The sequence below is a fragment of the Rutilus rutilus genome, assembly GCF_951802725.1.
Source record: "Rutilus rutilus genome assembly, chromosome: 13".
NCBI lineage: Eukaryota > Metazoa > Chordata > Actinopteri > Cypriniformes > Leuciscidae > Rutilus > Rutilus rutilus.
The window spans coordinates 5,984,298-5,999,313 of NC_140218.1; the positions used below are offsets into that span (position 1 = coordinate 5,984,298).

The 15,016-nt window shown below is 42.8% G+C and overlaps 1 protein-coding gene across 1 annotated transcript in view; it reads left to right on the top strand.

The window, feature by feature from the left end:
* The window catches only part of LOC311302614 (E3 ubiquitin-protein ligase TRIM39-like), a 28,105-nt gene that overhangs the window by 7,759 nt on the left and 5,330 nt on the right, over positions 1 to 15,016 (top strand). The window contains exons 2-6 of the mRNA XM_084428600.1: positions 2,193 to 2,423; positions 3,853 to 4,178; positions 5,579 to 5,674; positions 6,102 to 6,335; positions 14,858 to 15,002. Coding sequence (XP_084284726.1) covers positions 2,193 to 2,423; positions 3,853 to 4,178; positions 5,579 to 5,674; positions 6,102 to 6,335; positions 14,858 to 15,002 — 1,032 coding nt within the window. The remainder of the gene's footprint in view (positions 1 to 2,192; positions 2,424 to 3,852; positions 4,179 to 5,578; positions 5,675 to 6,101; positions 6,336 to 14,857; positions 15,003 to 15,016) is intronic.

Genomic DNA, 15,016 nt, shown 5'->3' on the forward strand with positions numbered 1-15,016 from the left:
AAAGGAATAATTCGATATTGGTACGCTTCACCCCCGAAAGCAAACCTCAGGAACTTCCTGTGGTGAGGATGGATGGCTACACGAAAGTAAGTGTCCTTTGAGTCTATCGTGACAAACCAGTCCTGGGTTTGAGTGTAAGCATTTTGAACTTGAGCTTTAGAACTGTGCGATTTAGTTGGCGCAGGTCTAGAATAGGACGCAACCCTCCATCCTTCTTTGGAACAATGAAGTAACGGCTGTAAAACCCTGATTCCCTACTGGGAGGAGGAACCCTTTCTATAGCCTCCTTTCGTAGAAGAGTCTGAACATCTTGCTCCATGACCACCACTGTAGGGAGGACCCCTAGAAACTGAATTCTGTAACCCTTTTCTATCGTGAGCAGGACCCAATGAGATATATTTGGCAGTAGCTTCCACACTGCCAGAAAATCTCCTAAAGGGACCAGCCTCTCGAGACTGGCCTCTGGTATTGGTCGAACAGCCACTTTGGCACCCTGAAGCGGCGAACTGGCAGGGAACAACCGAACTGGCAGTGCTGCAACACTCCTCAGAGGATTGTTGGAAATCGCTGCCACCTCTGTGCCCTGAAGCGGCGAACCGGCAGGGAACAACCGAACTGGCAGCTTTGCAGCCCTCCTCAGAGGGTCGCTGGGAACCACTGCGCCCCGAAACACCTGAGGTGGTGGAGTTGGCAGAACGGCCCCTTGAGGGCACCGAAGAGAAATGGGCAGGGTATAATGAGGTGGAATCCGTTTCTCCCCGGAGGGGATTGCCCTCAGAAGTCTGACAGCATCAGGACTTCTTCTTTGTCGAAGCCTTCTTTGAGATAATGACAGTCCTCAGATCATGCCTATTTCTAGAGGGCTTCGACTGCGGATGCCACCCAGACCCCCCTTATTGTAGAGGAGCCCGAGTGGCGACGCTCTGTTTTTGCTGCACTCTGTGCTGCGAGGAGCTCGTAGATGGCCGAGACTGCTCCTGCCCAGCAGTTTCAGGGACCATAGATCGGCGAGGAAGAAATCTCTAGAACGCTGCCGCTTGTTTCTTTGCTTCCTGAAACCTTTCGACGACCTAGGTGACAGATGCCAGAAGGCAAGAGCGGAGCATCCAATAAGACAGTTCTGTCCCTATAATGTCAGATATATTTAACCAGAGATGCTTCTCCGTGGCCACCAGGGCTACCATAATCGGCCTACTGACTTGACGTCTCCTTGGTGGCCCTAAGAGACAAATCTGTAAGTTAGCGCTAAGTTTAAGGATGAAGTGAATCTTTACCCTGTACAAAACTCTCAATCCCTTCAGTTTCTCTCCATCAGCTTTACCTCCAGTGACACCTTCTCTTTCTTCAGGTGACAGATTTCTGTGACGAAACTATCAATATCCAGCATGTACAGACATACATTATCTCCATTTAACAAGTTTACATTTTAAACATGCTATTCTCACAAACTTCTGCTGGTTTCTTCTGTGAGCACTATGTGAACTATATGACATCACTGCATGTGTGTAAAGACTTCAGTGAAAGTGAAACTGAACAAATGAGCTGGAAGCTTCTTCAAACAACATATATTTACAGAAACCCTGAAATTAACTATCAAATCTGATATTCATTCACAGATGAAAATGTAAATTCACTAGTTTAATAGCATGAAGCAGTATACGAATGTTAATAAAAATTAAAGTCTGTGTTCATGTAACATCAGAATCAGGAAGTACTTGAACTGCAGACATAATAAACTAAGTACAGTGAATACTCCATAACAGAAATGGCACCAGGTGTATACAGATGTTTATTTAGTAGGTTATTTGTTTGAAAAATTACACTTCCACTTATTTTCTGTGTTGTCTTTTATAAAAGATCTTATGATGGTATTAAAATGTTGTTGTAAAAACCTGTTACATTTGCTGTACGGTGGCTCTCAGAGACACATATTTAGTTTCTTCGGGTTTTTTTTCTACCACTCAATAGTATCTGCAGTGCCACAGAGCCCATATGAAAGGACAGATCAGCAGTCTCAGACCAGAAGTTAAGGGCAGAGCTTATAAGCTAGTTTTAGAGACTGGTTAGACATTCTTTGACTTTAAAATAAACAGTACTACATAACTTATGTTGTAAGTTTAAACAGCATTTAACATGCAACATCCATTAATTTATTAAGTTTATTAATATATTGACATTACTTATCTTTTCAGCCATGGCATCCTCCAGTGGTCCAGCACTAAATGAGGAGCTGGAGTGCTCCATCTGTCTGGAAGTGTTCACTGATCCAGTCACCACTCCATGTGGACACAACTTCTGCAGATCCTGCCTGAACAAGTGCTGGGCGAACACACAGACCTGCTTCTGTCCACTCTGTAAAGAAACATTCAGCAAAAGACCTGATCTCGAGATTAATACAACAATCAGAGAGGTTGTGCAACACTTTAATCCCCTGGGGTCGGCGGTCGCGCCGGCGATACCAGCTTGCTTTTTTTCTTATCAGTGCAAAAGAGACTCAAAATACTCTGTTGATTTTGATCTTACATATAAGTGTTATACATCATTCAAAACTGTTAAATATCTTCTTTTATTTGTGTACACTCATAATAAAAACAAAATGGTGTGTTTTTCGTAAAATAAAGAAAATAAACGATGCGCGTTCTGCCGTCTCTCTCAATGTGAAACTCATTCTGAAACACGACAGAAAATGACCTGTAACTCATGTTTGTCACACAGACTTGAAACACGTCTATACAACGCTTGGAGTCTCTATTTTTAAACTGTGTAAATTATATAAAAAACAAATATTCTCTGTTTAAGTAATCCGTATGAAAGCAGCGGCATGTACAGTTTCTCAAACGCGTCCTAATTAACTCTAATGTGACCACGCGCGCACGAGCGATTGACATGCAAATGATCCATGCGGAGGAACGCAGACCTGTAAACGCCCCATCACCTCAAAACAAAGAATCAGAAACTTCAGTAACTTACTCCTCTCTGCTTTTCATCGAGTTTGGAAGACTGTGTTTATGCTGTGCTGTGCTGTTTCACTTGGATTTACCTCAGAAGAATTAGAACGCGATTTAACATTCTGCTGACTTCAACATTCACATAAGTCTCTGTACATGAACATGGTAAAGTGAAAAATCAAACACAAATGACAGGTATGTACTATGTTTCAGGAATGGCACAAAGGTGTGTGACTGGTTAAGTCTCTGTCTTTAGTTCAGTGTGTTAATTAATGTGCTTTTTTTTGTCATTTGTTGTGTATCTTTGGATTATGTTGTGTTGTAAATAAATCCAAACAATCAAAAACCCATTCTTTTTTTAAATCTTCTCATTCTTTGTGCAATGTTGCTCAGAATGATAGGGCCTGATAGCCCCTGATAGGGCCATTAGGGGGGTGTCTTTGTCTTTCTCAGGTGTAAAACCCATTAATATTCAGGATGTGTTTACGCCTACTCGCATAAAGCTTTCTTACACAAAACACGTCTTACAAATTTTAAATCAATATATTGTCTTATCTGAATGAGTATGCAGGATGATTTTCACATAGTTTTGGAGCAAATATTCTAGGCTATGTCATACAATTTTCAAAAGTCTTGTGAAGAAATAATCAATATGGGTTTTATGACCTTATTTCAGTGACAATTCTTTTTTTGTTTTTTCACAAACCACGCATAAATGTCATTATCTCAAAACTACAAACTTTTACATACATGCTGCTGATATATTATTGTAGCAGAGTTTGTGCTAAATACAGTGTAATCAGACTTTAGCCATGAAAATGTCACAAGTAACAGAAATAAGCACAAATGTCAGAGCATGTCAGAACACTTCCAGGGCCCAGAAAACACCTCAGACCTCAGAGGGTTAAGGAGAAGCTCAATCTAGGAGAATCTGAGGTGTTCTGTGACATCTGTGGTGAAAGAAATCAGAAAGCTGTGAAGACCTGCCTGACGTGTCCAAGCTCTTACTGTGAGACTCATCTGGAGCCTCATCTCAGTGTCCCACGTCTAAAGAAACACAAACTCATCAATGCTGTGGAAAATCTGGAGGATTATATATGCCAGAAACACGAGAGACCTCTGGAGCTTTTCTGCAGAGATGACCAGACGTGTGTTTGTCTGTTCTGTACTGAAGGAGAACACAAGACTCACAACACTGTTCCTATTGAGGAGGAGAGTCGAGAGAAGAAGGTAAAGAGATACAAACAAAACACTTTAAACACCCCATGAAATGCAGTTCCCTATCAGTCAGTCACGTTCAACATATTTACATCGCACTGAACTGATGTATAGGGATCTTGCCTGAGAGCCCAATCACTATAGAGTGATAACAGAACAAGCCAATACACATTGGCGAATGAGATTGCGGCAAGATGACCATCGCGATGTTGAGAAAAAGACTGAGATACCTTGAAAAAGGTGGAGTCCCCTCTTATTCCCTGATCTGGTCTTTCTGTGCAGCAGAGAGACACTTTGGTTAATACACAGGGTGATTTGAGGTTTACAGTGGGAGCTCTCCTGCTGGGTGAATCCCCGTGGCCCTCCCACTCATCTTTCACATTGCAGGCTGTGGAGCTTCCGGCTGTGGTTACTGGTCCTTCCCATGGGGGACCCAGCATCTCATTCGGGGATCCTGCAGAGGTCCTCTTGCTCTTGTGTGCCACCACACTCATGACCCCACAGCGAGATGCTGTGCTTTCTGAGGCGGGCCACTGTACGCCACAGCACTGCCACACTGGCAGGCACGTCTATTGTCCTTCTGGTCCCCCTCGAACTGTATCTGGAAGTCTGACTAGCGCTTACCAGTCTGTCGGGCCTGGTCATTAGGATGGTCAGACTCGGCTATGCGATTCAATTCTCTGTGCAAAGCCCTATCCTTTCTTCTACCCCAACAGGTTCAGGGGGACTAGGCGGCTTACTCTGGGCAGCTGTTGTGACACTTTCCACAGGGATCCCAATACGTCAGTTCAGTCAGATGTAACGTTGAACATGACTGACTAATAGGGAATGTCACTTCCCTCCTGAAGGAGGGAACAGAGACTTTACATCCCATCGCCACAACTCCTATACCTTCGATGAAATGACCGGGACCCCGTCTAAGCTCCTCAGCAGAAAACTTAATGTGAGAGCTTGCACGCTGCCTTATATACCCGGAAGTGGGGAGTGGCTTGTGATGCAAACCTCACTCGCAATGTCCATTGGCTTGTTCTTTTATCACTCAAATGTGATTGGGCTCTCAGGCGAGATCCCAATACATCAGTTCAGTCTGACATAAAGTCTCTTTTCTCTCCCTCAGGGAATGGGGGTTACATTAGTAACCTAGACATTTTCTTTTCTGTGTCTTGACATGTTGAAGAACCCGTCCCTTTTTTTATTTAAATAACAGCTAAATTCAATAGTCTTTCATTGCATCTGATAAAAGCTGATTTTGTTTCCCTCAAAACTGTCTGACATGGACTAAAAGATTCAAAACTATAATTTTGAATTCATATGATCTTTAACTGTTTGTTTTTTAAAAATAAGACTGTCAGAAGATGGAAAGCTACAGTATATTCAGTTATAAATGTGTCTATGTTTTTCTCTGTATGTAGAATCAGCTGGTTCAGACACAGATAGACGTTCATCAGATGATCCAGGACAGAATGAAGAAGATTCAAGAGATCAAACACTCAGTAGAGCTGAGAAAGGTTTGTGCTTCGATCAACCCGAGTTCATATCCTGACTCATGGTTATTTTCGATCCCCATTTCACTTTGATTTTTACTTTCTGTTAACTCTCTAACTTCCCTTGCAAAAAATACATTTAAAAAATGTTATGCATCATAATATTTCAATCTTATTAATAAAGGCGTTGAATTAAATTGATAGTTCTGCCATCATCTAGTAACCCTCATTTTGCTCCAAACATGATTTTTTCCCATAGAGCACAAATCTGGGTGAATTGCACTTGAGTGTCTTTTGTGTTCCAATGAGAATCACACATTTTAAGTGACATAAGGTTAATTGATGATGAGATCATTTTCATTTTGGGTTGAACTATCCCTTTAAATAATATGTAAATAAATATGTAATAGTTTAACAAATAGAACATCTTTTAACTGTTTTCAATCATCAGAGAAACACAGAGAAAGCGAGATCATACAGTGTTGAGATCTTCATTGATCTGATCCGCTCCATTGAGAGATGTCAGTCTGATCTGCTGAAGATGATGGAGGAACAGCAGAAAGCAGCAGAGAAACAGGCTGAAGATCTCATTAAAGAGCTGCATCAGGAAATCACTGAGCTGAAGAGGAGAAACACTGAGCTGGAGCAGCTCTCACACACTGAAGATCATCTCCATCTCATACAGGTCTGTCAACATCTGTCTCAGTCAATATGTACAATATTACAGGACAAACAGTCTGTTCTTTAAGGTCCACCAAATTGGCCCAATGACGGTGTCCAATCGTGTGGCTAAAGGTTTCCTGTTTGTTCTGTCTTTTCAGTGCGCAAAGTGATTTAATTTCAATTAGTTTTATTTGACTCAATTTTATCTGACTCAATTTTATCTTGACCTTGAATTTAGGTTGGAATGCCAATGGATTATTGGTCATTTATAATTTATCTAGATTTTTGATTATTCTATTTAACTCTTTACTTTAGATTGTACTTGTTAAGTCGGATTTCAATGTTGCTCAGAGTCTCACACCGGCCGTTAACGTGAATCTCACTGTCACAAACTCGCCAGTCTGATCATTAGTCAGAGGCAGGGCTTGACAAACCGGGTTGATTTCAGCAGTGGTGCAGTCACTCCTACTAGCCACTTTGGTGGGTTGAATTTTTTTTTTTTTTTTTCAAATGTAGTCTTTTAAAAAGGCATCTGAAATAAAATTAAAAGTAATATTGCAATCTAGTGTTGTCAAAAATATTGATTTTCCTTTCAAAGGAACTCGCGCTGCATCGAGATTAACGCTATGGGAAAGCTCTGCATGATTGAGTCGTGAGGCACGCATGAAATCGGGCACCGAATTGGTTGCTCGAGTAACACCTAGACCTTGACCTAGTCTTGAGAGACTGGTTCTCTTAGTAGGATTTTTGGCAGTGTGGGAACTTCTGCCAAACATGTCTCAAAAGAAGTAGAGTGTCTGCTCCGGAGCCCCCACTAAAAGACTGGGGGTCGGGGTGGCGCTCTCAGCTGAAGTCTTCCCGAGGTAAGATCTGAGGACCGTCATTATCTTCAATAATGAAGGCTTCGGGGAAGAGATCCTGACACCAGTAGCATCAGGCCTCTGAGGGCAGTCCCCTCCGGGGGGGAGTGGTTAACACCTCACTATACGCCCATACACAAAAGAATTGTATTTGAAATATATTTTCTGGATATGTTTTGGAATATATGCAAATATTTGAAATTGGCCCAATAAATATATTTCATACTTATATTTCATATATTTTTGTTATATTTCAGAATATATTTCAATGTATTTGGAATATATGCCACATATATTTTTGACACTTTTGGGGACCCGTACAGAAAAAAATACATTGAAATATATTCTGAAATATAACAAAAATATATGAAATATAAGTATGAAATATATTTATTGGGCCAATTTCAAATATGTGCATATATTCCAAAACATATCCAGAAAATATATTTCTTTTGTGTATGGGCGGTGCCCATTTCCCTTCGGTGCCCCGCCACCTTGTGTGCTTAGGGGCGCAGTGGTCTTCGGCAAGCCCATATCTCAGTGTCCGCCGGAAACTTAGCGGCACTATGATGCTAACCTCCTCTGAGGAGGGTCTCAGAGAAATCAGTTCGGCTGTTCCCTGCTGCTTCGCCGCTTCAGGGCATCGAATTGCTCGCTCGTGTAACATCAGAGACCAGTCTTGAGAGACTGGTTCCCTTATTAGATTTTAGCAGCGTGATTATGGAACAAGAGATAAAGGTGTTGCTAGGGAAAGGGGCCATAGAACGTGTTCCTTCCCCCCACAGAGAGTCCACGTTTACAGCTGGTATTTTATCGTTCATAAGAAGGATGTGGGGTTGCGTCCAATTCTAGATCTGTGCGCTGAGGCGAATCGTGTCACAATCAGATACAAGGACTGGTTTGTCACGGTAGATCTTTAGGACGCATACTGCCATATTCCATTCTTCCTCAACTCAGGAAGTTCCTCAGGTTGCTTTCGGGGGCAAAACGTACCACTATTGGGTTAGATTAGATTAGATCAACCTTTATTTGTCTCACAAGTGAGACATTTCAGCATTTACAGCAGAAAGTAGATAGCAAGGAATACAATAAAATAAAATAATAAGTGACATTAACATAATACTAACAATATCAAAATTCTAAATAAATTATACCAATACTAAAATAAAAGAATATATATTTACATCTATGAAACAAATTACCAAATATAAAAACAGTGCAAGTGAAAATATTAGCAATATAAAGTGGCATTGTGCATTGATTTCCATTGTGGTTTCTGTTTAACACTTAAAGGAGAACTTGGTAACTTTTTTAACTTAATAAAACTGTCTAGAAATCATTTGGATGGTTAAACAACCTGTTCTAGTGATATTGGTGACTTTCCCCGCTCCCCCCAGCGTTCCCAGGCGGAAAACCAACCTTGCAACTTTGGGACTACCGTCCCGGCAAGATAGAAATTGGAAGTCTCGTGAGAAGCGAGAACAAGAACGAGAACGAGCGCGAAACACGAATTGCTTTACGGCAATTCAACATAAACACATAATGATTACCCACCTCGGTAGACATAGCTCCACACGATACAGTTGGCTTGCTCCGATCAAAACAAACGCACATGAGCAGCGGTAGAGAGGGGGAGGAGGCCGCCGCAAGTGAGTTTCTTACGACAGTGTTGTTATATATAAGCACCCCCACAGCTATAGGGGGAGCTCGTGGGGAAAACATGCGACAACAAAAGGGAAAATCAGCGAAGAAGTGACTAGAGTTCGCTAGAGTTGCCGAGTTCAGCTTTAACAGTACTGATTATAAAGTCTTACAGCCGCAGGAAGAAAAGATCTTCTGAATCTCTCCTTCACACAGCGTGGGTGTATCAGTCTGCCACTAAAGAAGCTGCGCAGTGATGTTAGTATCCCATGAAGGGGGTGGGACGAGGTCTCCAACATGGATGAGAGCTTAGCTCTCACCCTCCTCTCTCCCACCACCTCAACTGGCTCAAGTGAGCAACCCAGGACAGAACCAGCCTTTTTAATCAGTCTGTTTAGGCTCCTCCTGTCTGCCATTGTAATGATGCTACTCCAGCATACCGCACCAAAAAAGATGGCTGACGCCACCACAGAGTCATAAAAAGTCCTCAGGAGTGGACCCTGTACTCCAAAAGACCTTAGTCTCTTGAGCAGGAACAGTCTCTTCTGGCCCTTCTGATAAAGGGCCTTACAGTGTCTGTACAGTCCAATTTATTGTTAACCTGGAAGCCAAGATACCTGTTGGAGTCAACAATCTCAATGTCCACCCCCTGAATATTCACAGGTACCGTGGAAACATGCTTACTCCTGCGGAAGTCCACCACCAGCTCCTTAGGCTTTGCAGCATTGATAAGGAGGTGGTTTAAATTGCACCAGACCACAAAGTCCTGATTCAGTTTCCTGTACATTCTGTCATCCCCATCAAAGATGAGACCAACAACGGCAGAGTCATCAGAGAACTTCTGGAGGTAGCAGTCTGAGGTGTTGAAGGTGAAGTCAGCAGTGTAGAGGGTGAAAAGGAATGGAGCCAATACTGTTCCTTGTGGTACCCCCGTGCTGCAGACCACTGTGTCAGACTGACAGTCCTTAATCCTCACAAAGTGTGTTCTGTTGGTGAGGTAGTCCAGGATCCAGGAGAGGTGAAGGTCCACTCCAGCATCCCCCAGCTTGTCTCTCAGCAGAGCAGGCTGGATGGTGTTAAAGGCACTGGAGAAATCATAAAACATAATCCTCACTGAGCTTCCAGCTTTTTCCTGATGAGAGAGGGATCTGTGGAGAAGGTAGATGAGAGCGTCATCCACTCCGATGCCAGGCCGGTAAGCAAACTGAAGCGGGTCCATTGACAGGTTCACCAGGGGACGAAGATATCCTAGAACGAGTCTTTCAAATGTTTTCATCAAATGAGACGTCAGAGCCACCGGTCTGTAGCTGTTCATGTCCTTGGGGTGTGCCGTCTTAGGCAAAGGAACCAGACATGATGTTTTCCACAGCTGTGGTACCTGCCCCAGCCTCAAGCTCAGATTGAACATGTACTGAAGAGTCTCACACAGCTGGTCAGCACAAGACCGAAGGAGCCTTGGACTGATTCCATCTGGTCCTGCTGCCTTCCTCATCTTCAGTCTCCTCAGCTCTCCTCTCACCTGGTTGATGGTAAGAGACAGTTTAGTAGTTGGGTGCTCAGGGCTGTGAGTAGTTGTAATCTGGGGGATGGGAAACGGAGAAGTAGGTGTACTGGAGATGTAAAAGGGCTCTGAACCAAGTGTCAGCGATGGTAATGTGCTTGTAAGGAGTGTCTGAACAATGGGAGGAGCAGATGCCTAGTCGAATCTATTAAAAAAGATCCATTCAGCCACTGATGGTCCACCTCAGATTGAGGTGTGGTGACTTTATACCCAGAGATGGTATTCAGGCTCCTCCAGACACCTCTGACATCGTTATTTTGCAGCTGATCCTCCATTTTCCTCTTAGAGCTGCATTTACCATCCCTGATCTTCTTCCTCAGCTCCTTCTGAACAATTTTTAGCTCCTCTTTATTTCCTGACCTAAAAACCCTCTTCTTCTCCTTCAGGAGCACTTTTATATCAGGAGTAATCCATGGCTTGTTATTGGAAAAACACTGTATGGGCTTTCCTTCCTTTTCTTCCTTTCGGCCTACTCTTGTCACCCCATATACTGGCTCAATGTGGAGCAGATGGCGTTCGGCATTGAGATGTCATCCTCGCCCACATGAATGTATGGCGGTTAAGGCTGAATGGAAAAAAAGTGTGCTTTCTCCATTACAGAGGACCACTTTTTCAGGTGTGGTGTGGAATTCGATGACAATGCAGACAGGTCTATCCCCTGCTCGTATCAGTTCAATCCTCACAACCGTGAGCAAGATTAAGCTAGGCCAGTCACTCACTGTCAAAGAGTTTTGGGACTGTTAGGTCTGATGGCAGCTGTGTCCAATGGGATACCTTTTGCCCTGCTGTACATGAGACCTTTGCAGTGGTGGCTCAAGACCAAGGGGTTTCCCTGAGGGGCATGATCAAGGTTACGCGTAGATGTTTCGTACTTTGTTTATGTGGAAGAAGCCTTGGTTCTCATCCCAGGGTCCTGTGCTGGGAGCTCCTTGTCATCGCGTAACACTTACGATGGATGCTTCCCTCACAGTCTGAATGGTCAATCAATGTCCGTGGATGGGTCATCATCTCATGAGGCACTTAATTGCCTGGTGATGATGGCTCAGGCTCTACATCCCTGTGCACCAGATATCCTGTTGAGGCAGGGGCTGAGGCCTGGGGAATGGAGACTCCACCCCCGAGGTGGTGGAGCTCATATGGAGGTTGTTGAGGCCACGATCACTCTGCCGCTCCTTGTGCAGCTCCCTGCACAAGTAAACTGGTGGGAATCATCACTTGGATCCAGTTAACTGCTGGGTTGGTACAGTGATGGAACTTCTGCAGGATTGATTCTCTGCAAGGTTATCCCCCTTCACTCTAAAGATTTAAGTGGCGACCTACAGTGGGGAGAGTGCCGATTTTGCAGGTTTTCCTAATTACAAAGTATGTAGAGGTCTGTAATTTTTTTATCATAGATACACTTCAACTGTGAGAGACGGAATCTAAAACAAAAAATCCAGAAAATGACATTGTAAGATTTTTAAATAATTCATTTGCATTTTATTGCATGACATAAGTATTTGATCACCTACCAACCAGTAAGAATTCCGGCTCTCAAAGACCTGTTCGTTTTTCTTTAAGAAGCCCTCCTGTTCTCCACTCATTACCTGTATTAACTGCACCTGTTTGAACTCGTTACCTGTATAAAAGACACCTGTCCACACACTCAATCAAACAGACTCCAACCTCTCCACAATGGCCAAGACCAGAGAGCTGTGTAAGGACATCAGGGATAAAATTCTAGACCTGCACAAGGCTGGGATGGGCTACAGGACAATAGGCAAGCAGCTTGGTGAGAAGGCAACAACTGTTGGCGCAATTATTAGAAAATGAAAGAAGTTCAAGATGATGGTCAATCTCCCCCGGTCTGGGGCACCATGCAAGATCTCACCTTGTGGGGCATCAATGATCATGAAGGTGAGGGATCAGCCCAGAACTACACGGCAGGACCTGGTCAATGACCTGAAGAGAGCTGGGACCACAGTCTCAAAGAAAACCATTAGTAACACACTACGCCGTCATGAATTAAAATCCTGCAGCGCACGCAAGGTCCCCCTGCTCAAGCCAGCGCATGTCCAGGGCCATCTGAAGTTTGCCAATGACCATCTGGATGATCCAGAGGAGGAATGGGAGAAGGCAAAAATAGAGCTTTTTGGTATAAACTCCACTCGCCTTGTTTGGAGGAAGAAGAAGGATGAGTACAACCCCAAGAACACCATCCCAACCGTGAAGCATGGAGGTGGAAACATCATTCTTTGGGGATGCTTTTCTGCAAAGGGGACAGGACGACTGCACCGTATTGAGGGGAGGATGGATGGGGCCATGTATCACGAGATCTTGGCCAACAACCTCCTTCCCTCAGTAAGAGCATTGAAGATGGGTCGTGGCTGGGTCTTCCAGCATGACAATAACCCGAAACACACAGCCAGGGCAACTAAGGAGTGGCTCCGTAAGAAGCATCTCAAGGTCCTGGAGTGGCCTCGCCAGTCTCCAGACCTGAACCCAATAGAAAATCTTTGGAGGGAGCTGATCGTCCGTATTGCCCAGCGACAGCCCCGAAACCTGAAGGATCTGGAGAAGGTCTGTATGGAGGAGTGGACCAAAATCCCTGCTGCAGTGTGTGCAAACCTGGTCAAGAACTACAGGAAACGTATGATCTCTGTAATTGCAAACAAAGGTTTCTATACCAAATATTAAGTTCTGCTTTTCTGATGTATCTAATACTTATGTCATGCAATAAATTGCAATTACTTAAAAATTTTTGTTTTAGATTCCGTCACTCACAGTTGAAGAGTACATATGATCAAAATTACAGACTTCTACATGCGTTGTAAGTGTGAAAACCTGCAAAATCGGCAGTGTATCAAATACTTGTTCTCCCCACTGTAGCTGCTTTCTACGCACCTTTGGGTGGTGTCTTTTGCATCAGCTCATGTATACAGTATGGCGGCTTTGTAAGCCTTATATTAGGGGTATCCCTACAAGTGTGTGATGCATCGGGCTAGTCCTTTCCACACACATTCATCGGGTTTACAACCTAGATTTGGGCTTCGTAACTGAAGCGTTTTCGATACTTATCGATACTGAAATATCTGAAAGTCTTCCGCAGGATGTACAATACCAGCTGCGTGATCTTGCTCTCTAATCTCTCCGACAGTGAGTTGACACACAAACCTGCGTCCCTTTACTCACTCGTTTCATTTGCTCCAGATGAATATTGTTGGTGTTACAGGGCTTCAATTTTGGCGAGGGATTGCTCATAATGAGCATAATTTTACTCATTACAGCAGACTTCGTGCTCACTCCTAAACTGTGTGTGCAGATAGACAAGGCTAAATATTGGCTAAAACAGTATAATGGGTCAGTGTGTCAGGTCTTAAAGTGACAGCAGCCTAATATACCGGCTGCCAAATTATGAGATAATATTAAAATATCTATATGGCAGTTTTTCCCTATGGTATCTATGTCAAAATTGTGGCCAGTGTAAATGCTGAGTGGTTAGTAACTTTGGAAAACCCCTAGCCACAGTGGCTGATAAGCAAAAAAGTTAATGTCAAGCCCTGGTCAGAGGTTATGACAAATACTATTTAATTTGCCACCCATGCTTGCCATTATTTAAATAGTAATTCCGTTTAGTCCCCTACAGTCGCCTATGTAACAATTTAATTAAAGCTCAAACAATGAACAGAGGTTATGGCTAATACTATGAAGGTATACCGCCCCATGCTTGCTATTATTTAAATCGTTTTTGAAAACGCTCTCCGTGTAAAAAACGAAGATGATGACGTCATGCACATACTTAATACGTGTTCAATCTATAGTGTTTCATTGCCATCTAATGGCAGCAGAATACAGCGGTTTTAGTTGTTTTCGTAGATCCGTGTGAATGGGGATAGTTTTGACAACGGTGTCGTCTGCATGCGAAAAAGTTAAAGGAAGAACTTTTCAGTTTTAAGCATATCGTTGTCGTGTAAATGTATTAATTGCATCCTAGTTATTCTCCTTGGTTACTGATTACATTCAGCTGTCTGTCATTAAGTTTCCCTGAGTATTTATACTCCCACATCCACAGAGTTTTATTCCTGTCTATATTCCCGTCTTAAAAAAGTTTTATACTGAGGGGTTTGTTAGTACATCATTCACTGGATTTATACAACATTTTATTCCTAAAAACATGGTGACAAATCTTTTTTTTTCTGTCTTCAATCAATCTTTTTTATGGAGTGATAAAAAGAGAATTATTAATTATTATTATTATAATTTCAAAATCCCCTCAGTAAAAACCTTTAACTCATTTGCATATTTCAATATTTCAGAAAGGTTTTAATACAGAAAATATCGAATTGATTAATATCTAATATATTTAGAGGAAGTACGATGATATCATCCATATCCATACAGAGGTTTTGCCTCAACTGTGTTAGAAAGCTCCTAAAACATATTGAATTAACTGCTTTAAAAATAATGATCATATTTAACAGTCTTCTCTCTCTCCTGCTGTAGATGAGCTCATCCCTGAACACTCGTCCACACACCAAGAACTGGACTGAGATCAGGATTGACTCTGATGTGAACTCTCTGAAAAGAGCTCTGATTCAACTGAAGAAAACTCTAGATGGGACTCTAAATGAAAAACTCAGTCAAACTGGTATGTGAATATCA